The 25,354-nt window shown below is 48.5% G+C and overlaps 2 protein-coding genes and 1 long non-coding RNA gene across 6 annotated transcripts in view; 2 read left to right on the plus strand and 1 right to left on the minus strand.

Moving 5' to 3' along the window:
• The first annotated feature begins 196 nt into the window (after positions 1 to 196).
• Positions 197 to 6,425, plus strand: LOC144138124 (winged helix repair factor 1-like). 3 transcript variants are annotated; one of them, XM_077670239.1, is made up of 6 exons: positions 197 to 341; positions 435 to 625; positions 722 to 984; positions 1,757 to 1,886; positions 2,653 to 2,749; positions 5,308 to 6,425. In XM_077670239.1, exons 1-6 carry the CDS (start codon positions 298 to 300, stop codon positions 5,606 to 5,608), a joined length of 1,026 nt encoding a protein of 341 aa, XP_077526365.1. In that variant the 5' UTR covers positions 197 to 297; the 3' UTR covers positions 5,609 to 6,425. The 3 variants fall into 3 exon arrangements, with proteins under 3 accessions (XP_077526365.1, XP_077526366.1, XP_077526367.1); XM_077670240.1 differs by having other exon boundaries at positions 200 to 341; positions 788 to 984; XM_077670241.1 differs by having other exon boundaries at positions 207 to 625.
• Positions 6,426 to 10,538: 4,113 nt separating this feature from the next.
• On the minus strand, positions 10,539 to 22,320 carry LOC144139662 (uncharacterized). Its single transcript, XR_013316296.1, has 2 exons — positions 22,162 to 22,320; positions 10,539 to 10,749 (listed from the first exon to the last, which is right to left on the minus strand). It is a non-coding gene; the product is annotated as an uncharacterized LOC144139662 (long non-coding RNA).
• LOC144138125 (condensin-2 complex subunit D3-L-like) overlaps positions 17,703 to 25,354 on the plus strand; it is a 32,058-nt gene continuing 24,406 nt past the window's right edge. Inside the window, exon 1 of one of the 2 annotated variants that reach the window (XM_077670243.1) lies at positions 17,703 to 24,749. In XM_077670243.1, the coding sequence (XP_077526369.1) occupies positions 23,136 to 24,749 (1,614 nt within the window). In that variant the 5' untranslated portion in view covers positions 17,703 to 23,135. The remainder of the gene's footprint in view (positions 24,750 to 25,354) is intronic. The other variant, XM_077670242.1, reaches the window with a different exon arrangement.

Raw genomic sequence — 25,354 nt, forward strand, 5'->3', positions numbered from 1 at the left:
ACGGCGGCAAACGAAATAAACTAAAAACGTTGCGATTGCAGCGCCAAGTGCGGAGAAAAAAATTGTTCGTGATTATTGTTGTATATACAAACCTTTTTGTAACTATAAACAATAAATTAATAATTGTGTAAACTTGTAAACAATTTTTTTATTGTTGAAATTTTATCAGCGCTCACTTATTAACAAGTGTCTCGATTGCAACTGTCGTCTGCACACCTTGCCGCGCTAAGATGGCGGCTGCTTGGTCGCTGTGCGTTTTATCGCGTAGCTACCGATTCTGTTCTTTCTACGTCTACAATGTTCGGACCTTCCTCTAAATCGCTGTGCGACCTCCACAACGCGTGAGTTGTATATCGAGCGCTACAGTTTATTTTTATTACTCTTGGGGCCAGATCGCTGGGAAGGGACTTGCTTTTCTTTTTGTTGTCGCGAAGGAAATCGAATCTCCTCAGGCATCGCGAGTCGCACATACGGCGTTACACAAAGGACGAGTGGGGCCTTCTTCGCCGTTTTCGCCTTGCCTGCTCGCAAATGAGCCAGAAACGTCTCATGCGGGCCAGGAAGCGACTGTGCTGCTCTGCCGAGCCGTTTTCGACGGCGCATCTGAAGGCCACCAACGGCCAAGGTAGGTGCTACGACGCAGTTGAGCGGCCGGTTACCGGTTTATATGGCGGCGGTTGCGAACGCCGGGCCTCGTGCCACACTTGTTCTTGTTCTCCAGGGCGATCGGCGTGGGCTGCTCGGGCCAACCCCGAGTTAGTGCTTGAAACGTCGCGAAACCTCGCAGATGCGGCGGCCTTGTTGCGGAGACTGCACGTAGACTTGTCGCGGTGCCACCGCGTCGCCGGCGAAACCAAGTCCGCCCTCCAGATGCTGCGCTCCATATTTCCCTCGGACAAGTTCCAGGCTGGCTTCCCTGCTGTCGCGATGCGGCATCAGTTGTACGCCATGGTGCCGAACCGAGCGGACGTCGACAAAGCACTGGTGAGATTTCACAACGCCAATGTGACGCACGCATAGCGAGGGCAGTGGAAGGTCCGAAACGCAGAGGACATTCGAGTCGTTTCCCGACAGCGTCTGTAAGCGTTGCCGGAGGCTTTTGGCCAGCTCGGAAGTTTGCAACCCTTGAACGATGGGTGAGGATATTCCAGAGTGTTGTGAAAATTACGCAGTGTACCCTCTGTCACATGCTACAAACAACTGCAAGCGTTGTGTTTTACTGTGTTCTTGATCACAGCTACATTCATAGAAGCCATAGGGGTGCTCTGAGGGAAGGGGGGTTCCTAGTAAGGTTACATTGACTCTAGCCACACTGCCAGTGTCTTGGATGTTTGAGTGGGGAGTGTAGAAAGAACACACGTTGGTGGTTGGTTGTCATAAAAACACGCTTTGGTGTTTCTTGCCGTTTGAGACAACATGTAGTAAATGTTTAGATGCGTCCCTTCTTCTACTGGCTACATTGCCCATCGAGGCATTCACAACTGTACCCAAAACATTAAAGTAGCTGTCCCTAGCACAGAGCAATTCAAGTAATGATGTTGTCATATCGTGTTAACGATGTTCAATATTTCAATGTTGAACAAACCTGCTTGTAAAAAAAAGAATTGGTGCATCCATGCGTTGAGTGCCTGCATTTAAAACCTTTGAAATTCGGTGTTTCCCCTGCCTTCGCCCACAAAAAAAAAAAAGAAATAAAGTAACATGCTCCGACGTGCTTGCCGTTGGAAATCACCCCTGCCGTCTTTCCCTCTCCCAGACGGAGATGACGGAACGGGGTGAGGTGCGAATTTTCCAGCTGGGCCCACAGGAAACGGACGCTGCCGTGCTCTTCACGGAGGACTACATTGTCCACGTGCGGCAGCGGACCGGCCACAACCCAGTCGTTGGCAAGTGTTTGACCACTTGCCTTTCCTGACTTTGCCTCACACTCATCTCTTAGGTGTGTGTCAGTGGTGTGCTATTGCGCTTGCTGTGTGGAAGCCATGAAACTTGAAAACATGCGCATCTAAAACAAACTTGCAGCTTACAATGGCCGTTCACTTACCGGATCTAAGTGGACCATGAGGCAGTGGCACAAAACGAGCTTACTGAACATTCAAAGTTGTGCACATTCGTGCTGTGATGTGCTTAGTTTTAATGTGGGGTGTTGTCCCTGGTTGGTGTCACCAGCAAGGTTCTTCTGTGCAAAACTATGTGTTCCAGCAGCATTGATTTACTAGATTGCGAATGGGCGAAAAAAATGAATTGTGGGCACTGCTGATTTGTTGAATCAGACTCTTGTGACTATAGTACCGTATTTATTTGAATATCAGGCCATGTTTTTTTCCAAAATTTGTAGTCTCGGGGTCATACCTTGCCTTATATTCGAAGCTCAGAAGTATACTTTTTTCCTTTTTCAACTCCAAACTGTACGAGGTTATAATCGGATAAATACGGTACATTGTGGGCAACAAGTGCCTGGCAGGTTGCCCGGGTGGCTCAAAGGCAGCACTGAGTAGAAACACGGGCAGACCGCACTAGGTGAAATCCTGTTTCTGTAACAACAAGTAGTACGTGTTTTCTTCCTAAGCAGGTGTTCACAAGAGTTTTAGCTTGTAGTGATGCCCTCCCAGACGGCTGTTGGATGTTCTGCGTTCTATTTCGGCTCCACAGAAAAGTTCCTGGAACAAGTTGTGATGCGCTGTTGGAGCGTCAGCTACAGCCATACTTCGCTGGCCACGGAGCATGGTCTGACTGATTCCGAAGTCAGGTGAGTCCTGTGTTCATTGTGCCGTAGTAGCAAGTTCAGATGGGGCTGGTGTACAAGTGAACCCGTGCACCAACACTTTGAAGAGGCGACCACACGGAGCAATTTTTGTGAGCGACGCGACAAGTGTAACTCAAAATCGTCCTGCGTGGTTGCTCCTCTAATGACGTGTCGAAGCGCAGCACAACACGAGGCACAAAGAACATAGGTGACACACGGTGCACGCACTGTGTGTCGTCTTCTGTGTTTTTTGTCCCTTATCCTGTGCTGCGCTTCGACACTTCACTGTGTACCAACTCGCCCAAACCACTACTCTGTGGCCCCTCTGAGTGTTCCGAGATACCCTCTGCTTTAAAGAGGCTATGAAGACAAAATACAAGTTTGGTTCATTAGAAAGACTGCTCTGCCATGATAACAATGATACCGATTTCATCGCAAACTTAGGAAAAATAACGGAGATATTAAAGAAAATGCGTGGAGGAGTGGCGACTCGCTAGCCAGTTTCCGGCAACTTTTCTATGACGTCACAGAATCTTTTTTGGGCGATTGACGGCGGCCTAACTGATCAATCGCCAGGACACAGTGCTGGACGATTGTAGAAGGCCACTAGTTCCGTTTGGTCGAATCACTTGAATGCCAACCTGCAGTTAAAGACACTGGAAATTATGTTTTTAGTGATGGCCCATATGACGTCACTCGTGCCGATAACACATCACTGTGGCGCGTAATTTGAAAGTTCCTAAGTATTTCTTGCGTTTTTATCGGTTAAAAAACGTCTTTCGTGGCCGGAATGAAGCTGAGTGAGGTACTGAAGCCTAACTCTTTAAAGATAAACAAAGTTGTATTTTCTCTTCATGGACCCTTTAACAACAACGTCACGGTCGGTGTTGTGTTGTCAGAGTGCAGCAGTGACTTGTGAGAGTGACTTAATCACTAATCAGTGAGCCCCCGTGGCGGCCGCTTTTCTAACGGAGATGAAAAGCGAAAACGAGCATGCGTTCAAGATTTCAGGGCACATTAAAGATCCTCAGGGGGTCAAAATTAATCCGGAGCCTTCCACTACGCTCCTCATAACCTCTGTAGTTTCAGCGCATTAAATTCCATACTCAATCAATCAACTGTTCAGTAAGACCACAAGCCAGCCGGTACCAGTAAGTTGTCACCTGCCATACACCTATGATGGTGGCTCAGTGGCTAAGGCGTTGTGCTGCTGAGCCCAAGGACATTGCAAGTTCGAATCACGGCCTCCGCAGCCACTTTTCTGATAAAGGCGAAAAGCAGAAAACGCCCATGTGTTCGAAATTTTGGAGCACATATCCCCAGTTGGTCAAAATTAATCCGGAGCCCTCCACTACAGCACGCCTCATCACCTGTGAAGCATCGGCACGTTAAACCTCAAAGTAAGAATGGCGTGACGACCTCTTTGTCGAGTTTTCTGTGGGCTTGCACTGCTGCGCTGGTCTAACTCGTTGATTTGGCATGCTTGTAAATTGTTCGAGCCGTGCTCATTGCAAGTTTCTGCAAGATTCCTAACGTTGCATAGAACACTTCCAGAAGTGCCCGTGATTAACGCAGTGAGGCTTGGTTTGCATTCCCAAACGATCAGTGAAAGTCCAGGCATCATGCAACTCTAACTAGTCAGGAAGCATTGTTGTATTTCATTTGAGGTGTTTCCGTTGGGCCCTTCTCATTTCTTTGTTTCTAACCATAGTCTGTATGTTTGCACTGGTAATTCTTAGGTACTTTTTGTTTTTCATATTTCGTTTGATATGCTTGGTTGTGGCCTTTCTTGGCTTCTAACCAAAGTTTGTATTGCACTGTTGCTTTTTATGCGCTTATAAAATCGGGTAGAGTTAGCCTGTATTTTACCAAAAATGTTGCCCTAAAGCCTCCCATGTCCACATAGCGCCAGACATATAACATGCCTTCAGTGCCATTCTAAGGTTTTCTAGTGGCTGCAAGTGCATTCAATCCACGCTTGTCAGATTTTTCTTTCTTCTTTTTTTTTAAATGTCAGAAATATGCTGGCTAGGTGCTTTCAGCTTGCAAAGGCCAAGTGTAGGCCTTTGTCATGCCGCAAAACACGTTTAAAAAGAGTATATTTTTTATCTCCTGATGATTTCCTAGTGTGCCACAGAAGCTGAAAAACTTACTAAGCAGCTTCAAAAAAACAAAAACTTTGATTGGATTAGCGAGCCATAGGAAGAAAAATGAAAAGAAGTAAAGCAAGGAAACAAGCATCTTAATTTAAACTAGGGTGCAAAGCTTGTGTGGATCCCGTCTCAAATTAGGCGAAAAGTTTAAAGTTTGGCTGGACATGTAATCACCCCTTGCTGTACATGGACCACCAAAATAACAAAGTAACTACCGGCAGATGGGACTAGAAGTAGACAAAGGCCTTTAATTCGATGGAGGAATGAGAGAGGGAAGTTTTGTGCCAACGAATGGGGTCAGATGTGGAAGTCAATGGGAGATGCCTTCATGCTCATGATGATGGTGGTGACATCTTCCAACCAAACAATGGTTTGACCAACTCTGTGTGGCATGTCATCTTCTTGCAGCGTGTTGGAGCATTTGGGGCTGCTGGTGCCGCGCGGATTCTGCGGCGACTGCCACCACTGGTGGCTCGGGGTGCCCGGCGCGGTGTGCTTCCTCAAGACCCTCGTCCGGGGCCGCGTGGCACTGCTCCAAGTCCTCCGGCGGTCCAAGCACCAGGAGCTGTCGCGCGCCGAGCTGGAAAGCCGGCGGTTGCCACGCGGGACCAAGCTGGGCATCGGTTACTTCGTCTACGACGCGGTCGGGGCCAACCTCGTGACGTGTGTCAAGACCACCAACGGCGACATGCTGCGGCTGAGGGACTAGTGACTGTGGTGTGCATAGTGCGACCTTGCGGTGACTCCACGGACTGTGATATCCGCGTGCGCGTGGGGGTCGTGCGTAACGGTCGGGGACGTCGAAGGAACAGTCGGTGTTTTTGGGCACACGGGTATCGAAGCAGCCTGAAGGAACTGATCCTTGCCTCGTTGGCATACGAGAGTCCCTGTTCGCCTGCAAGATGGCGTCTGGAATGCGCAGGCCGTGTCTAAGAGCTTCCGCTGAACTTAGTCTAAGCAATGCTCGAGGAATAAGCTGCGGGAGGCGCTGACAGTGCTTACGGGGCTAAACATGGCGGGTTCAGACATAACCAATGCGGCGGTTGTACTGGGGTCAAGAGTGACCCCTAAATGTGCTGGGTAGCAACTTTAGGCTAAGCCAGTGCCCCCATTTGCTTGAAATGTAAAGGTCGGGTTGACGTGAAAGTATCCGTGCCACAAACATAGTTGTCCGTACCTCAAGTCTCGCTAGTTGGACGTTCGAAGGAAAGCTATTGGCCAAAGGAGCTTTGTGGTTTGGGCCGGCCTTCCTGTTGGAGGCACACAGCTAGCGTGTCGAGGGAGGAGACAGCGCTGCACTTGTGAAGTTGCAAACCCGGTAAGGGGCGACTCGAACAACTGCATTGTGCCTGCAAGCAAACCTTGCTTCACCCAGTGCCATTTTAACTAGATCGCGTTCACCTCTGCGGCAATGCCTGTCAGTGAACGGCTTGATTAAACGGAACTGCGCTTTTCTTTTTTTCATTATTACTACACCAACTTGCAAAGCCTTGCTTGTTGTGGTTAATAAATATCAAGCGACTGGTTTCACGTTTGTGTTGTCTCCGGTGGACTGTGCTTCTTGGACTGAGGCCGGAAAGCTTTGCGCTTTAAAAATACTAGTGACTACCTTCCTTTCTTTAGCACCTGCAAGTAAATGTGCTGACTAAACACCACGGACGCATTCAAACTAGGTCTGCTCAGTTTTTTTGCCCACAATAATGCTGATTTCTCCAAGTTGCAATAGCATGCTTAGCTATTGGCATTGGCGTTGAAGCGTTTGAGGGGTGCCCGCAAAGTTTTCATCTGCTACACTCTGGCTGAGTGTGTGTGCAGTTGTTCTTATCATCTCCTTTTTTATCAAATATAAAACCTAGGAATAATTCCCAAGCTCTAGGTCATAAGTTTTTTTTCAGCACCGCAATGTAATGCCTGCTAATGTAATACCCCTGCTACACTTGCGTCCGAATGTCAATTAAAATCAAGTGTCATTTGACTCAAACGAGGGGCTTCGAATGCCACTCATAATCTGCCGTGCTCCGCTACAGTTTCGATGGCATTTGAAAGCTTTCACAATCGCTCACCATGCTGAGTGGCGCTGCTGCTGTCGAGTCCGGTTTTTCACAATAATGCAACAGTCAAAGTTAAAAGCAGTGTTTGGCATCAAAATAATGTCAAATTATAATTATTGTAAGCTTTGGCACGGTTCTTGCTTAACTCTGAATCGCAATCGAGGTTTTTGTGCTGTCTGGCCACACTGGTTTGTCACTTGCTCGCACGGTGCTGAGAGTATGGAATTATTACATATTGATATCATTATTTAAGTGAAGGAGAAGTAAAAGTCCCACAATTAAGAATATTCTGTTTGTTTTAAGTACGCCAGTAATGTATTTGTTTATGCTGACTAGGAATGCTGTCCGCGAGAGTGCTAGGAATGGCATTCGAGAGCCCCAGATGTCTCTCTGGGTGCTCATTTGGCTCGAATGTCATTTGAGCCAAATGGCATTTCAAAACCCTAGTGGAGCAGCACAACTTCGCATTGGAGTCAAGTGACATTTGGTCCAAATGACAATCGGACACTAGTGTCGCAGGGGTATTAACTGACGCATGAAACTTGAATGCTCAGCACTGCATGAGCAAGCTTTGCTGTGTCAGGTGGGCATCCTTCCCAATCCACCCAAAAGCTATCACCAAAGCTCGGCAGATGCCGCTAGTGGTGGAACAGCAGCCGCGCTGTGTTCCATAGTGTTTCCAAAGCCGGTCTTGTTAACAATTGCTCAACGTCTGTTCCAAAAGAACCGAACTCCTGAAGGCAGCGAAAAAAAAAAAAAAAGTCGCTTCTGGGGAAAGGGTAAATAGAAGTGGTTATGGTTAGTCGAAAATTTAAGTAGGATATGAATTGTGATAGTTTCCAGCCAAAGTGCATTTTCTGCACAGTTTTCACATGTTCATTGAGGATGTATTGTTGCGTCGCATTAAGTGTGACATGAATCGACCAGAGCTTGTTTCAGAGAAATGCAGTCCCAGAAATGGCTCTAAATTGCACCCTAATATGCGTACTCTGACCACTTACGAAACACTGTACCTCCGCTAAGTCCTGTTTCATTCACTGCTGTAGTTAAGTCGCACTTGGTTCTAAAATGAGTGATGTGACGCCGTCGCTTTTGCACCCATTCAATGTCTTCAGCGGGTCCACGGGCTGTTAGAATGGGATGCGATGCCAGTTTTCATTTAAATAACAGCGCGATTTTACGCTGGAATTGATTGCAGCACAACGTTCTAGTGTGCTAATCGAACATGCCAAATCTTGCCTTAAACGCTACTGCAATTTAGTTTTTGCGCCTCTTTGGATACGGCTATGGCAACTTTTCCCCTCTCTTTGTTCTCGCCCAAAAGTGACGAAAAGTAACTCATTGCTGCCTTTTTGGGGAAAGGAGTGTGCAATTTCCCACTTTTCTTCTGAGTAACTAACGAAACCCAATCAAAAAAGTGAAGGTATGAATGCCCTTCCAAAGCAAAAGCTTTCTTAGTGGTACCGATAGCATTCTGTCAAAAAAGTAGTGCATTTCCCCATAGACCGGTTGGTTGACCGAAAAGGTCTGATAAGATATTTGGACACATGGCGTGTGTGTGAAACTGGGCTTCCATTGTGGTAAGACGGCTACTTGAAAATCGCCGAAAGGGAACAATTCTAGATACAACGACAATGCACGCATTGATCATGAAGAAGGGGTACAATAGTACACCTTTATTTCGTAAACCACGTACTAATATACGTTTAGATCATTCGTATATGCACTTAGTGAGCGAAAAATCGTCGCATGGGTTTGTCCTCTGTTCGCGATTTGGGTCTTTAAAGGTTTGACGATCGATTGGACGCACTCTTAGTGAAGGTTTTGACGAAGTTTTTGTGGGAGAAAGCTTTCGTGCTTCTCTCAACTTTCTGCAGGAGGGGATGGTAAAGTTCTTTTTTTTTTTTTTACAAGATGTTTTACACAACGTCCTTCCGTGCCATTTCCCTGTTTACAGGTGATGTGCAGCAGCTGTCAAAGCGAGATTAGAAAAGCCACGCTGGTGGAAGCCAGAAGAAATGAGGGGAGGAAGCAGTGATGTATTCTATTGTAGGGAAGTGTTGCCATTTTCCATAGGAGGGTTGCACACCTTTTCCCAGTCTTTTTTTCAATATGAACGTGTCTGCAGATGATTTCCTCATGACATTCCCACCCCCCCGAACTACGGTAACGACCTGCACATAATAGGATCCTCCCAGCGAAAGAATATTGACAACAAAACGAGCGCGTGTCCGTAGTCCTGTCTGTACTGCCATGCCAGGACGAACATTTTTCAGGGCTACTGCAGTATAACGTATGATCTTTCTCAGGAATCATACACCAGTTGGCCACTAATTTACTTATCAATTCTCATTTCGGTGAGTTTTATTCTTATTGTATTCAATTTTGTGTGGAGTTATGAAATTCATAGTTTCTATTTGCTCTCAGTTTGTGACGATCATCTATCAGATGTGTGTTTAAAGATGCTTCCTCTCCCTTGGTATTTGCTCCACTCCTCGGGCAAAGCCTTCGTCTGTTTTGGCAGCACACCACAGGGGATTGCATTGCTTTTTGTTCCCTTCACCACTCTTTGTATTCACACTACTCCTTACCCATTGTGGCATTGCAACAATGAAATCGGTTGCTGGTCTGGTCCTCTTATGTTGCGATAGGGCTTTCCTTATTAAAACACACTGCGATAGAAAATAGACTGCAACAGGGACAATGGGCGAAGTATCATAAAATGGCTGCGTACCAGGCATTGTGGACCTTGGATCACCGTGCCTGGCATCCTGGTCACCAGAGTTTTGAGAAATCCATTCCACTTATCGGGATGCGGAAGGAAATGCTACTGCCCCCCCCCCCCCCCCCCCAAAAAAAAAAAAAAAAAAAGCTTTGTTAAGCAAATTCACATTGCAAATCTAAAAATGCACTTCTCTGTCTAACGCCGACGATAATTGACCGAGAAGCTTTCTTATGTTGGATTCCTTAGCTGGCTAATCTCACACTGCGAGTAGATACGTGGTACTCTGGCGGTACGCACCACTTTTCTGGAATACCCGCAGCAACTCCCGGGTGTGTGCTCCATAGGCCTAATTTTTAGATAAGGCGCGAACCGGTACCTAGTGCTTGGCATTCGCTTTGACCATGTCGAAATGGAGCAATCGGATGGACGCTGGTTTCATAACGTCCAGAGGGACCCACATTCGGTTCTGGCCATGGGAAGCTTTTTCTTTTACTCCACCCACAATCAATTATCATCGTCAGAGAAAGTTGGATTCCCTGCAGGGCCTATTGGCATTACACATAGTTAATACTATGGGCATAGTATATTATCTCTATGGGCATTACAGACGCCATCAGTGAGAAAACTTAAGCTTCGCTTTCAAACAAGTGCCACCTTAACTACATTCATACCTCCATTCCATTTAAACTTCGCTGCTTTCATCTTTCAATTCTCTAACAACTGGGCGGATTAAAAATGATGTACGAAATGCTTCGGAGTCACAAAGTCATACATATTGCATCGTTAGGTGGCTTCAAAACGATACTAATTGCCTCCCAATTGCACAGTCACGCACATTGCATTGCAATAAACGCCACACATAATGAAGCCTCCCTTCTTTTAATTTCTACTGTTCACACATGCAGTACAGGAGAAGGCGGGTGAGGGCTGGAGCTGGTGAGGGCGGGAGAGGAGAGGTGAGGGGCAAGACGAGGCTGCCGGACATGCTGCCGGACCACTGAAGCACGACCGTTCTCTCGTGGTGGCTAGTCACTGCTGCTTTCCGCGCGCAAAGACGGAGTGGCTTGGAGCCATCTGAAAAGAAGAGGAGCTTTGTTTAGGTCGCTTAGGGTTAGGGCTGGCGCCAGTGGCGTATAACCCTACTCTCTGCCGTGTACTGTCATTTTCCCCACACCTATTTGCCATTCAGAATTACAAATTGTTGGAGAATGTGGAGAGCCAAGGTAAAATTTTTAACCTGCGATGCTTTTTAGTGCTCTGTGCGATGGGTACTCCTACTTTAGGAATTAAAAATTCACGGGCGTCAACGGCGTCAACCATGGTAGCGTCAAAAAAAGCTCCGCCCATGGAGGAAAGAGAGAGAGAGAGAGAGAAGAAACATTTATTAGAGCAGACGGTGGTGGTTGAGCCGTCACTCGGTGGGGTGGGTTCACCTCAGTCCAGGTACCCTTGGGCCTTGGCTGCAGCCCTGGCGCGGGTGACCAGAAAGATCTGGTCAGCGTGACGGGAGCTGGTCAGCAGGCCCTCCCACTGCTCTGGGGAAGGTCTGGGATTGGGGGTAAGCGATGGGGTGTTTTGACAGGCCCACACCATGTGGTAGGTAGTATTAAGAGAGGGGCAGAATTGGCAGGTGAGGGTGACTGATGACGCCAGATGACTGCTTCCTCCTTGGTTAGTTGAGGGTGAGGTTGAGGCAAAGTGAGGCGAACGTTGCGATAATGGTGCAGGATGTCGTGGTAGCGTGATGGAACAGCGGGAGTTGGAGGAGGCTGGACCGTAGGTTCTGTTCCTGAGGGAAATGCCCGGTGTGGAAGGGCGCGGGCAGCGGCGTGAGCCGCCTCATTTCCCTCGAGGGACGAGTGGCCAGGGGTCCAGACGATGTACAGGTCGGGGAGGGGATTGATTGAGGCGAGTATGCGTAATGCAGGAAGTGAGATGCGTCCACGTTGAATGTTACGGCAGGCTTGCTGGGAATCTGTTATTATTGTAAGGTATTCGGAGCCAGTTGTAGCGGCGATGGCTATGGCAATTTCTTCGGCAGTGGTGGTTGATGTCGAGAGAGTTGTGAGGGAGGTGAGAAGTGTGCCTTCTGAGTTTACAACCGCCAGAGCATGAGCCTGGCGTGTGGGGTAGAGGGCGGCGTCGGTGTAGCGAGTATCGGGGTGAAAGTGGAATTGTGAACGCAGATGCTTAACCCGGGAGAGCCTTCTACCTTGGTTGAATTCTGGGTGCATATTGTTAGGAATTTTGGATACAGTAATGTGGGACCGGATTGAAGATGGAATGCGCTGAAGGGCTTGTGAAGCAGGTGGGGTCGGGTATCCGAGAACCTGGAGGACGTGTCGGCCGGTGCTGGTGAGGAGGAGTCTGGTGAGTTGGCTGTTGCGTTGAGCTTCCAGGAGTTCTTCGAGGGTGTTGTGGATTCCGAGTTGGAAGAAACGACAGGTAGAGGTTTGAGCGGGGAGGCCAAGTCCAATTTTGAAAGCTTTTCGAATTAGTATATCGACTTTCTCCCGTTCTCTGGATTTGAGGGCGATGTATGGGGTGGAATATGTGATGCGACTAATTAAAAGTGATCGTCTTCTTTGAGGCCCTGACGTTGGTTTGTGATGCGCTTGATTCAAGCCACTGTCACCCAACTTACCCATGGAGGAAAGAAAAGTTTTTTTTCCTGAAAAGAAAAGAAAGAAAAAGAAAATTTTTTCTTCCTCCATGGCTCCGCCGGACAGGCGGGCCGCGTGGCGGTCGCGAGAACTAGCGGCGCTGCAGTCAAGTCTTGCGTAAGGTAGCGCCATCTTTAGATCTCGCCGCCTTTCGCCCTCGCCCGCGCTCCTCTCTTACTTCGTTTTTTGCCATTTTCTTTTTCGACGCCGAACGCCGCGCGCCATTGGCCAAGGGAAAAGTCACGCGGTTTTGTTTTTTTTGCTCCGCCGCCGGGTCGCGTCACGCACAAGGGGGAATACACGCACAAGGGGGAATCAAACAGGAACCGGAACTCGTGCCGATACCGAGACGGCGGCCATTTTAAAAATACTAGTAAAATCTAGTACACCCGCAGCTCTAGTCATGGAATCATGGAGGCATGGAATCGCCTGATCCGGTCAACAAAGCTCTCGCCGAGAAGCTCGGGCTTGCATTTAACAACCTCACACCACTTGAACGCTCAACGCTTCAAAGAAAGTGCACGAGCGGCAGGAGTTGTGGAATACACGGATGGACCGGAAAGCGACCATTCCGCGATACCCACAACAGACCAACGTTTTAGATATGCAACAGCCGAACGCTCAGCCGTCCGCACCGCTGCCTCGTCAGCACCGTCGCGACGGACGAACACAGACTGGTACGTATGTGCCGCATTTTTATTACGGTTATTTATAGTTCAATTTCAGTAGCAGTATCGCTTATGCCAGTTGGCCGGTGTCGTGTATGAAAAGCCGTTCGCGCTAGTTCTCTGCTCTGACCAGAAAGATACGAGCGTCAATGCGCGGTGTGTACGGCATTTTTCTTTTTTTTTTTTCCCAAGCTCAGAGCGCATTGACGGCGATTTGACGAAGTCGGCGACGAGCGGCGGCATGTCCCAGGAACATAATCACTTCGTCGGAAGGAGCGAGCACCCTTTCTCCTCCGTTGGCAAAGTTCACAAAACGTAGCCACTTCCTTAGCCGAGGTTCGTCGTTGTGCAGCGAATGAAAGATCTCTTCAACGGCGGGGATGTCGCACTCCCTCGACGATTTCCCCGTACTACATTCATGGGCATTTCAGGACGCAGCAACAAAATTTCATTGTAAAGTACTCGAACAAACTGAAGTTTTCAGTGGTTGTAAACTGAAAACGAACTCGTAACGACAGCAGCAAGCCAACACGGCCACCATCCCGAAACTTGTGCGACGAGTGGCACTATCTCGTCGCTGCTGGCTGTTCCTTTCTCCCCTCGTTTCTATTTTCACCTTTGCTGGTTGGCGATATGACGCCAACTTCCTGTCAAGGGATTAAGATACCAAGCAAGGTCGCGGCTGTGAGTGCTAGAACGTTCGTTGGCCCCGAAGAGCCTCGAACCCGAAAATTCGTCTGCGCGACGGCGAGATGTCCTGCTCGGCGGTAGTTTCTTACGCATTGGCCCACATGTTTGCGTGTTCGTTCGGAACTTCAACCGTTTACTCCACCGTTCTTAGTGTCATAAAAGGAATGTGCAGCATGTTTCACGGGGATATAGCTCACTATGAGCCCTGCCTAACTTGCGTTTGCTTTTGCCGGCCTCCGCCAATCGCAGAGCATTCTAGTATGACATAATAGGTTCTGTTGCGGGAAATGAGCTGGTGGGACGCATGGTCACTCTTTCCTTCCTAGTTATGTAGCTTATTTGAGCGAAGTTTGCGTTAAAAATAGTGTCAGTATGGTTCTAGGAGGCAATCTTTCGAATGAACCAAACTTGTGTTTTCTCTTCATGGCTCCTTTAATATGCCACCTTTTCTACTTTGATTCTCGGTTACCCCGAGATTCCATTGTTAAATGTGTTATTTGCAGCTGGTATGTTTTTGTCGCCTGTTTTTTGTTGGAGCGCTTTAAGTTGTTGTTTTGGACAAAAACATTTGTGAATTAAATACGAATGGGGATCTGCATCGAGTTTGCATTGTCTATGATAATAAATATTCCACGTGAGTATTACCACTGTAAGTTCAATTTCATTGTCTTGCTTAGGCTTCATGAATGAGCTGTGCTTCGCGATAGTGACATATTATGAGCTAGATTTCACCAGTATGACCAGCTGCAACAGTGCACGTGAAGACATGAAACGCAGCACTGAAATCAAATAAACCACCTTTCAGCTTTTCCTACACGTGCACATTCTTCACCAAATCAAATTCTTGCATCAGAGATGTGCATTATTGAAGCTATATAGGCGCTGCTTGCCTTGTGTTTGTCACTTAAGAAGCTGCTGCTGTAATGGTCATCTGCATGCATGTGCTGTAAATTCGAAATAGAGCATTCAGGGTGGAAAACACGTCAGCATTTCACCCATTCTCCTGGTCGCATCACAAGTGGCTGCTAGAGCAAGAAGCTCGCTGCTACAGCAGTGTTCAAGATCGGGGATGTCAAGTTGAATAGTAAGCTGCTGCTTGCTGCAGCGCTGTTCACAACGTAACATGTGCAGTGTCTACACATATATTAGGAGTATAAATCACAATGACAGCACATCAATTGACGCCAAATTCATAACACGGGCAATGAAGTATGTTTGAAGGGTTACTTAGTGATCTGTACCATAATTGCACTGGTTGATGTATGACATGTCGGTTGAGTGGATGCATGGAAACACATGGTACATATCACTCCACTGAAACTGGTCGATGCATATCATTCTTCTCTTGTTACGCAAGATCCAGAATCTGATCATATGTTCAGGAAGAAATTTATTATTTTGCCAAAAATGCACTACATGAAATTATTCCCATACATAGGAGGATCGATTGAAGCCCACATTGTTTCCTCTTCCCAAAGCTTTGGGAATTGTTTTTATTACCGTTGTGCTTCTGCATTTATCCAGTGGCTTAGACAACAGATAAACCCTATTTATCTTAATTTCTGCATAAGACAGCACATAGCCACATAGAAGCCTAACAGAATCAAAGTAGAAATAAAACACCGAAGCAACTTTTCTTGTCCTCACTACTGTTATCATAAGTCAGATTTGACTCATACAGCTAAACGGACACACTGCTGAATTATGCAGAGCAAATGAAATGAGCAATAAGAGACTGAAGCAGATTTATTTGTTCTTAACGCTCTATCAGAAGACAACTTGGCTCAGCCAGCCACACAGGCACACTATGTTCAGTTACATGCTTTCATGTAGGCATTTTATTTGCAACTGTTTTTGCATCCCATAAGTGCATAAGTGTACAAACAATGTAAAAAACTTGCAGTGAAGACTCGCGACTAGTTGCTTGTCCTGTAGATGAAACTTGCCTTCATCGCCATTTACATAGTGTCGCACAAGGAGCCCTAACGCCACACACCGCAGAAGTGATTCTGCTTGAACTGTATTTGTGAACTCGCTTGACTTGGCTTGCACACACCTCATGCTATACATGCGATAGTCATCCTCCCTGTGCAGCAAAAACTAAACTATCGCACAGTACAAGCGTGGCCTTGCTTCCAGAAAATAGTTTGGAACGGTATGGGTTTTCTCTAGCTCGAGATGTACGATTTCCTTTTATGGATACACCTGCCACACAGTATCCTGTCACGACTGAACTTTTTCGGCTTAATTCTTGCATTACACTTGCAACAAATGAGATCAGAAGCCAAGCACTGCAACAGCCTTTTCTTATTCTCATAGCTACATCAAGGCAATCAACCATGAACCAGCACCACACAACACACTACTCCGTTCACTACAGCAAATGAGATCATAACCCAATTGTTGAAATAGCTTTTGCCGCCCTCACACAGCAGATGACACTGAGTAGTGGCAAATGAGATTACAAACCAAACATTGCAATGGCCTCTTCTGATTCTCATAGCTACATATCGAAGCAATCAACCCTGAGCAAGTTACGCACCACACACAGGCTGCTGTTAACTCCAGAATTAAGTCTTAATAAAGCACACAAACAGCATATCTGGTCTTCTCTGCTGTCTGAAGGAGTTTCTTGCTCCTGCAGCTATGGAAACACAGGTATTTAAGCTAAACGCCGCACTCCACACTAACTCAACGAGGCAAAGACGGCACTGGCGAATAGGTCGCAGCCTTACACATCTTGAGAGTACTCGATAGCAGATAGGTCACTATCTGCTATCATAATCATGCCATTACATTTATGCTATCACATACTAGGTTGAACATGCGCACTTGCTCCACCGTCTCCTCTGATCCTCTGAAATTTGTTTCAATGTTGATCACATGCTGAACAGTGTTCGCCCAGTGCCGAGCTGTTACCTTGGCAACTTCTTCCCTCAGGAGCACCTCTACATCTGCCAGCTTAAATGTGGCATTTCTTGCTGCGATGCCTCGCTTCATCTGTGCCCATATGCGCTCAATGGGACTGAGCTCATAATGGTAGGGCTCCTGAATACATCCGGTCCTTTCAGCTGCACCATCAGTACGATACCTGATGTACAGTGTCTTAACAGAGGCCACAAGGCTGAGGAGCTCCTTTTTAAGAGTTTTTTCATCCCAAACAAGTCCTTTGGACATCACCTAGTCCTGAACAACATTTTTGCGAGAAGTCGTCGTAGGCACTGCCCACGACAATTACACTACCGAGTGGCAGTTGTGGCAAAACGGCCCCAAACCACTTTTCAAAGCGGGTGTCGTCCGTCTCGTGGTAGTCGCCTGTCTTCGTACCCGATGTCCAGGCGCCCACTGACAAAGCCACCCTCATTGTCGATGTGCGTTGCAATCAGGCGCTATCCTTTCCACGACGGCTGCTTCAAAGCTGTCGTCAGACCACGCATGAAGGCGTCGTGGTGGGAAGCAACCGTCGTATCCATCCAAACAGTCGATATCGTGTGAGACGACCGCATTCACCCAGGTTTCAACAAAGCAGAACATTTTTCGATCTTCAATCCCGTACCTGGCGATGTCGTAGAGGTGCTTCTGCTGCCACGTGAGAATGTCGTGCCGGTCGATCAGGAGCGAGTTCCAGCCCCTCTTCTCATACCTGAACCCGATGTCATTCAGCAGGCGGCGCACAGTCCATGGCTTGAGAGGCGTAACATTGCCGCCAGCGCTGACATCCGCAGCAAGTGCCTTTTCACTGCTGGGATCCCATTGCGGCGAAAAAGAGGATGCACGGACGACCGCAATGCGCACTTCATGAAGTCGTCGTACACTTCTGTGCGTCGTCTCTTTCCACCGCTTCGCGGGTGCTTTCGGCAGGGTGTTGCAAGATTGCCATCGTTATTTTTCATCTCCTTCTTCACGTCCATCACCAAGCTCGCGCCGATTCCAAGAACGTTTCTTCAATGCTGCGCACTGGGTGTAGATGCCGCAAGCGAACGTACGCGTTCTGTATCATCTCCTGTCCGCAGCTGCAGATGACACGGCCGCTTTTCTTTTCCTTGTACCATTGGCGTGGCGTGGATAGGAAGGCACCACAATCCTCACCCGGTGGTGGTCGTGGTGGCCCAGAAAGTGGCGCATACCTACTCGGGGGGATTAACTAAGATTTTTTTTTATTAAAAAGAACCAGCGTAAGGCAAAATAGTAGTCGAAGAAAGAATTTAGTACGTAGACTGATGAGAGAAATAGAAAAAGAAAGAGGAATGAGAGAGCCTGATTGGAATCGTTTTAGCAAGGCAAACGAGCCGTCTCTGAAATGAAGGAATGGATGGCGTGAAAAACATCCCCATGGCAGTGGCCTAGCTTCGTGCCCCCAAAAGACAAAAGCATTGGCAAAGTTAGTGGCATTCCAAGGCGCCGCAGGGGAGCCTCCAGCATGCTTCTTCGATGATGAGAGAATCGGCGGCAAAAAAGGAGGAAATGCTCATCTGCTTCAATTTCCTGAAAGAAGTGGCACAAGGGTGACGTTGTTAGATTTGCCTGGTATAGGTACCTTTAAGTGGGGGAACACCACAACAAAATGCAGTCAGCAAAACTTTGCACAAGCAAGCTTGGCAGAGGCTTTTCCAGCGAAACCCGAGGTGCTCAAGTTCCAGAGAAGTGTGCAGCCCGTGATCAGACATGTCCTGGGCCAACAGGTATTGGCGATAACTAGGCTAGCAACATGCAAGCAAACGGGGGAAGCACCTCCACAATTGGTAAAGCCAATGCCATTTTTGCTAACGTATTGGCAGCTTCATTAAGGGCCAATCTACAGTGGCCAGGCGGCCAAACAAGCCTAATTGCCCGCACATAAGTGGGAACGCAGGAGTAAAAAGTTTTAAGCATGGGACTGACAGTTTGTGAGGAAAGGACCATGTACACGGAAAGGGAATCAGTGAGTATCACTAAGGATTGCACCGAATCAAGTTTCAGGACAGCAAGAATAGCCAGGAATTCTGCATATAATATGGGAATATAATCTGGTAGACGCAATAAAAAAGAGCAATTCAATGCCGGAGAGAAGATGCCCACCCCAACTTTCTCATTCTTTCCCGAGGCGTCGGTTGCAATAACCACGTGCGATGGGTATTCAGACTGGTGAGCCAGGAGAATGTTTTAGATGCAAAGCATATCTTGCTCGGAGCTATGTCCGGCGTCCGTCCATTGTCCGCACCTCTCCCCCTACACTATAAAAAAAAAAAAGAAATAGCGGTGCCCAGTTTCCATCTTACGACTCTCTGGCCGCAATGGGAGGTACGCGGCGCTTTTCCCACTGCGCTACAAAACAGACAGGAGCAAGTGCTACAAACGCGCCTTATGTTCTTGACTCATTCAAGCTACGTCAAGAAGCTACTGATACAACGAAGGCATAATAGAAACGACGAACTGAAACCTTTCGAGGAGGATGTTAGCGCCTCTTGCTCGGGGGGATGTCCCGCGTCCGCAACCCCTCTGAGGATGATTGTGGCAGGATGCCCCAGGGACTGGCCTACCAAAGAATCCATCACGAGATAGCTTCGCGTTCAACCACCGTCGTCATCTTCCCATAGGGGAACCGCTGAAGACGAAGAAGGAGAAGAAGCCAAAGCTGCGAAGAGGAGGGCGTGTACGTTGCTCTCGCTACCCACGCAGTAATGTACCCCGGGAACGAATAACGAGCTAGGAGATCTAGAAGGATGCCATATTCCACACTGTCGTAAGCTTTTGAGATGTCCAGCGTGACCAAAGCTGCGATCTGCTTATTTCGTCAGGCCCAGTGGATGCGACTTTCCAAGTCTATACGCACTTACCAGATAGAGCATCCTTCCCTAAAACCAATTTGTCTGCAGTTTAGTATGGTTCCTTGGGCTCAAAAACTTGTTTATACAGAGAAGCAAAACGCGCTCAAATACTTTTACAAGGGTGGATGTTAGTGCTATTGGCCTAATATTATCAATTGTATATCCAAGCTCCGTTTTTTTTTAAAAAGGCAAAATCTTGGCCAAGCGCCATTCAGGAAGTATCCACGCGTTTTTAAGAGAAATATTAACTACATTCAACAGGTCTGCCGGGGCTTCATTGTACAACCGTTTAATCATCGCTGTGGTGATACTGTCTGGACCAGGCGCAGACGCTGGAAGACTGGAAATCACCCTATCTAGCTCGCCTGTAGCGACCTCTTCAAAGTCAGCCGTGATGACATTTTGACGGCCTATCGACAGAATCCTTGTCGCAAACCGCAGCTGTAGATCACTCGCTATGGCCTCTGAGAAGTCAACGGATTCTTCTGGCGTGTGAATCAGGGAGGGTGCATTCGGAGAGACGGAACATGATTTCCTAGACCCGAGGAACTTGAATAAAGCTTGTCTACGATTCGGTTGTGATAGGGCGAAAAATCGGCCAATGTTAAATGTTTCCTTTGCATGGTGAAATTTGTGCGGTGAAATTTGAAATTAACCCAGTTAGCCGGACTATGATTGTGGAGAAGTTGCTGCAAGGCGGCTTTTCTATGTCGAAAGTCTTTTGTAGTACATTCCTGATTCCACCAAGGGCTACCAGAGTTGCTATGGGCTGGGGACACTGTACATTTTGCTCGAAGGATCGAATCCTTAATAGCTGTGACAACGCTTTCAGCCCTGTTGTTCTGCTCCATAGGTGGAAAAGCTGAGATTGCTTTGCACAGCTCCGATGAGAATTTAGTAACATTGACAAATGAATGTACTTTGTGGCTTGGTATTTTCGCTGCACAAACGATGTCAAAAATTATGGGGATGTGGTCACTGTTAGTCTCGCAGTCAATTGTGGACCACGAGGATACAAGCCTTGAGGTTGCAAAAAGTAAGGTCTAGGACAGGCTGAGACTGACCACTTATAAATGTGGCAGTGCCTACATTTCGACAGTGTAGGTTATTGTCCCCTGCCCACTCCCAAAGACGTTTCCCTGCGGTGTCAGTCCTAAATCCCCAAGATACGTGGTGCGAGTTGAAGTCCCCCGCCACAACCACAGCTTTTTGGGCTAACCGAAAGGGCCGCATCTAAAGCTCTAACGTCACAAACTCCGTGGGGAAAATACGCATTTATCAACGACAAAGGGCGGCATCCTGGCAGAAGCAAATCAATGCCCAGAATCTCACATTCTGAGGACAAGAAGTCGAAAGTCTTTAACGCATTACGACAGAAGTTAATAGGTATTAATATCAGTAAGCCGCCACTGCGACCTTGACGGTCCAAGCAGAAGGTTCTGTAGTTAGGGAACATAAAAATTGTGCCGAACCAAGTTTCCTGTAGAATTATTTTGGGTGAAAATTTCGCAGTTAAAGTATAAAGGTCCGGTGAAGAAGAATGAATCGAGCGGCAATTCCATAGTAACACCTTGATAGAAGCCATGGTTGGTGGATATTAGCCTGAGTCACTGCTCTGGTTAGGATGTCCTCCGATGTGTTGTCGCATAGCTGGGCTTTCCTATTTTTTGACTTCGCAGAAGGGACTGGGGGAGGTGACGTGCCTCTTTTGTTGCAAAAGGTCACAATCATATCCCCCGTCGACATTTCATCGCACGGATCTGGAGGCAATGGGACTGAGGAACAATCAATACATGGCTTGCAAGCATCCTGGGGAGCTTTCTATAACAGTCGCTTCTCAGTAGATGGGGTGATCTGACTGGTGGAGGGAATAACAGCTGGCGCCGTTGCTGCATTCTGCGATGGCACTCACGCAAGCACTGTTGTGTCATTAGCCGTGGTGTTTGTATGGGGTGGCGGTACCAAAGATGCTCCTATTGGCTGGGAGACTGGAAAGCTCTGAATAGGAGCAGCGGGGGCCTGAAGAATGCTTAATGATGGATGAGGTAAGTTTGGATTTACCTGCTGCATAAAAGCATGTCCTGAAACGCGTGGAGCAACTGAGAAAACTGCGACGACATCACTTCGTCGCTGCTGGTATAGCCTTTGCAACAGCAGCATCCACAAGTGAAGGCAAGGAAGAGACCATAGCTGTGACCTGACGGGAGGCGACACCCGCGTATCCAAAAGCCCGTTCTTTAACGATGGGCGTGGCTTCTGCCCGCGAACAGCGACGCTTTTCCAGGGCTTCAAACACGCCCACTTCCTGAGCTCGTGCGGGACAGTTAGAGTAGCTTGCTAGATGTCCCTGCTGACAGAGACAGCACTTCACCTCGTCTCCATTACAGTCAAGCTTTGTGCGCGCCCGAGCAGCAGCGAAGCGACGATTTGCAACCGCTCAAGGAGTGACCAAACCGCACACTGTACCTGGTGCACTGAAGAGGACGCGGGTTTAAGCGGTCAACTCTGAAAACCAGCGGCCAGACCTTAATTTCAGAGGGGCAAGAGAGACCAGCAAATGACTGTGGGGACCTTGCTGTTGTTAGCCTCTCGGCTACAGCGGCATACCGCAATAACACCGGCCTCTGAAAATTTGTGCAGCACGTCCGAAGCACTCACCGGAATGGAGCCGAACATGCGACAGTTTAGCAGGTCAGAAACGCAAGACAGGTCTGTGGACCTGCACACTAGGCCACCCTTGCCAAATTGCCGGACCTCGGTCACCGACTGGACGGCCTCGGGTTGGTTGAGCCGAATTGACGCTCCATTGGTTGGCATCAGAGCCACGCCACCACTCGAGAAGAAATTCAGTTGCGGCTCCTGCGCAGAAAGGGAAGCCTACCACGGCCCCTGGCCGGGAGAGCTGAACGACATCAGCCCGCCTGCTTCCCGAGCCTACAATTTAGGGGAAGCTTCACCGTTAGAAAATTTCACGGTAAGCACAGTAGAAATTGACCCGAAATACAACACCCTTGGCCAAACCCCGAAAGGGGAAGCAGAAAATCGAAGCGAGGAACCGAAAACCCGTCAGCTGCTGTCGCCGGCGGTCGAGAACGATAACGCACAACTTCTTCGGGCTCTAAACCGGAAAAGGGAACCGGCAATGCATAAAACCAGAAGCAAGCGGTTGAGGGAAAACCCGGAGGGGGAGCAAAAATTTACCATCAGCAATAAAATTAAAACTCACTACTCCGGCTGACGAATAAGTCTATTGACGCATTGCATTATATTGGCAAATAAGGAATTTTTAGCTAAGGTTGTATCTTGGCTTAAAATGAAGGCGTTTTGAAGAACTACTTTTCGGCGCGGACTCACTCAGAAAAGCTTGGTTCCGAGCGCTGCCTGCATGGCTGCCTGCAGGTGCGGGCGGCATGGAGGGCGGGCGGTCGGCCGCGACGTCACGTTGATAGAGCGACACTATTGGCTGGAAGGGGGTAGTAGAAGGGGGGGATTGGGCGACGCCCTTTTTTTCTTGACTTATATAAACACAGCCTACACGTGCGTTTGTTTAGTGTGCTGAGTGAACAGTGACGGTGGTGGTTGTGTGCTAGAGAACAGTAGTTCGTGTGTAAGCCGGTGGGATTCTACTCGTCATGGACGCGGACGAACCGCACGATCTTCTTAGTAGAACGCTAACAGCGCTCACTGATTTGCCAATGGATTTGCTGGACCAGGAATGGATAAACGAGGTGTGGGATAGCAGGTACACGGATGCGGAGCTGGCCGACGTCGATCTGTTGGAGTCCTGTGAAGGAAACAGTTTCGCGCTCATGGACGCTCTCTCGAGCGCCTGCGAATACTGCCAGAAATGGTCGTGTTTTTCGGATACTGAAGACGAAGAGGGTGGCGAAAACACCCACGACAAGCTGTGGCAAACGCTGATGGACAACGGCGTTCACTGCAAGTCTCTTCTCGCCTTGGTGTATCTGGGAATCGGCCAGGGAAACGCTTCGGGTGCCACTATCGAAAAGAAGAAAATTGGTCTGCGTTTCGCCAAGCTTTACTTCAACCTCGTGCTTCTGCCAGGCAGTTCACCCTACCGCATTTTTCAGGAAAGTCTTTTTCAGGCTGCCGTTCAGTGCTTTCGCCTCCCAAACGAGAGCGCGACCCTGAGCAGTGATGCGGCCGGTAACAAGAGTTCCAAGAGCGGAAGAGTTCGAGGCAGCGGGAATGACAGCAGCGAGCTCGTCGAAACCGAGGTCTGGGCCCCACAAATGTTGGACTTTGTGAGCAGCATGACGGAGTCGCTCAGAGACCTCGTTTGGATGCTGCAAACGTTCAAGCTGCGCTCGTACATCGAGGTGGCCGAATTCCTGATCCAACACTTGTCCGACCTGGTCGCGCTCGACATTCCCCGCGCCAACGTGCGCTTCAGCATCAACCTCGAGAACCGCAACTGCCACTACCGCCAGCTTCCCACGTACGCCTACTGCGGGCTCAAGCTGCTCTGCTTGCCTCAACACGGCGAGCCGGCGGACAGTTTTCGCGCCATCACCAAGTGCCTGATGCCGCACATCCTCATGTTGGCTGCGGGTGACGCGCAGTCTGTAAGCCGGCCCTTCTCGAACATACGGGACAACGCCATCTCGTTCCTTTGCCACGTGATGGAGACCTGCGACGACGAGGTCCGAGACAGCTTCGAGGACGTGATCATCATCCTGATTCACAACGTTTCCTTTAACGTCGTCGACCGCACAGATTTCCGGCTCAAGACCACGCAGGCGGTGCACACTCTGATGGCCGTGCTGAACGAGGAGCGCTTCCAGAGGGTGGTCCAGTGGTTCATCAAGCTCACCAAGGTGCCGCTGGGCAACCGGCGCGTCTTCGCCCTCGACATGATCCTGGCCCTCATTTGGGACAAGCGTGTCTCCACGGCTGAGTGCTCGGACCTCTTCCTGGCGGCCATGCAGCGGTGCAACGACAAGGCGGCCACGGTCAAGACCAAGGCGCTGTCGGTGCTGGCCAGCGTTACCAGCCACCCGCCTGAGCACTGGGTGCCCCTGTTGCGTGTGTCCACCCCGGTTGAGCCGGCGGACGAGGGGGCCGGGGTGCAGGTGGCTGTGGAAGACGACCGGCTCGCGCAGCTCATGGCGATGCTCAAGTACCGCGCGGAGGACCCCAAGGTGAACGTGCGCAAGGCGGCCCTGTCGCTGCTCCAGAACGTGCTCTGCGCCAGCGGGGACTTCATAAAACAGGAATACGTGGAGGTGAGGAGCCGCCCGTCCCTTTACTGCGTTAAGGTGGTTGCATTCCTTCAATCAGGGCCTAAACGACATCCACAAGTGGGTGTCCTTTGAAAAGGTCGGGCAGACAAAATAGAAGTTTGTTTTATCCGAAAGATTTGGCGTTTTATAGTGCCCCCAACGCCTTTCCAGCAACAAGTGATCCTTTATTTACTGTGACATTAATCAGTTTAAGATAAATTAAAATTTTGATTCTTCCGCCAAATCGTGCGTTTCGCGACGTCTGCCGTAACTTCACATACATTGGTCTTCAAACTAAATCTTAGTTGATGTTGTTTACTACATTCTTGCTAAATGATGATCAGGAGCACGATAAATGACAATTTTTTTTAGAATGAGCGAGCAAAATTTCCACCCCTACTCCAGCTTCCCACGCTTCCAATGGTTCAGATGCCTTTATGAACTAGCATAGCTCTTTTATGCTTCCAAAATCGTCTTGGGCAAGGTAATATAGGTAACTGCGGAATCATTACAATATATGTTACTTATTTTATATCGAAATATTTAGCGGTGGCGTGATTCTGGTTAATGCAATACTTGGTCCTAATTGTTCCCACTAGATGGCGGCG

The sequence above is a fragment of the Haemaphysalis longicornis genome, unplaced genomic scaffold, assembly GCF_048455015.1.
Source record: "Haemaphysalis longicornis isolate Haplotype H1 unplaced genomic scaffold, Haemaphysalis longicornis Haplotype H1 scaffold_5, whole genome shotgun sequence".
Lineage (NCBI taxonomy): Eukaryota > Metazoa > Arthropoda > Arachnida > Ixodida > Ixodidae > Haemaphysalis > Haemaphysalis longicornis.

Coding starts and splice junctions, on each gene's coding strand:
- LOC144138124 (XM_077670239.1), top strand. CDS start 298: ATGTTCGGACCTTCCTCTAAATCGCTGTGCGACCTCCACAACGC. Junction 342..434: donor CTGTGCGACCTCCACAACGC/GTGAGTTGTATA, acceptor GTTGTCGCGAAG/GAAATCGAATCTCCTCAGGC. Junction 2,750..5,307: donor CTGACTGATTCCGAAGTCAG/GTGAGTCCTGTG, acceptor ATCTTCTTGCAG/CGTGTTGGAGCATTTGGGGC.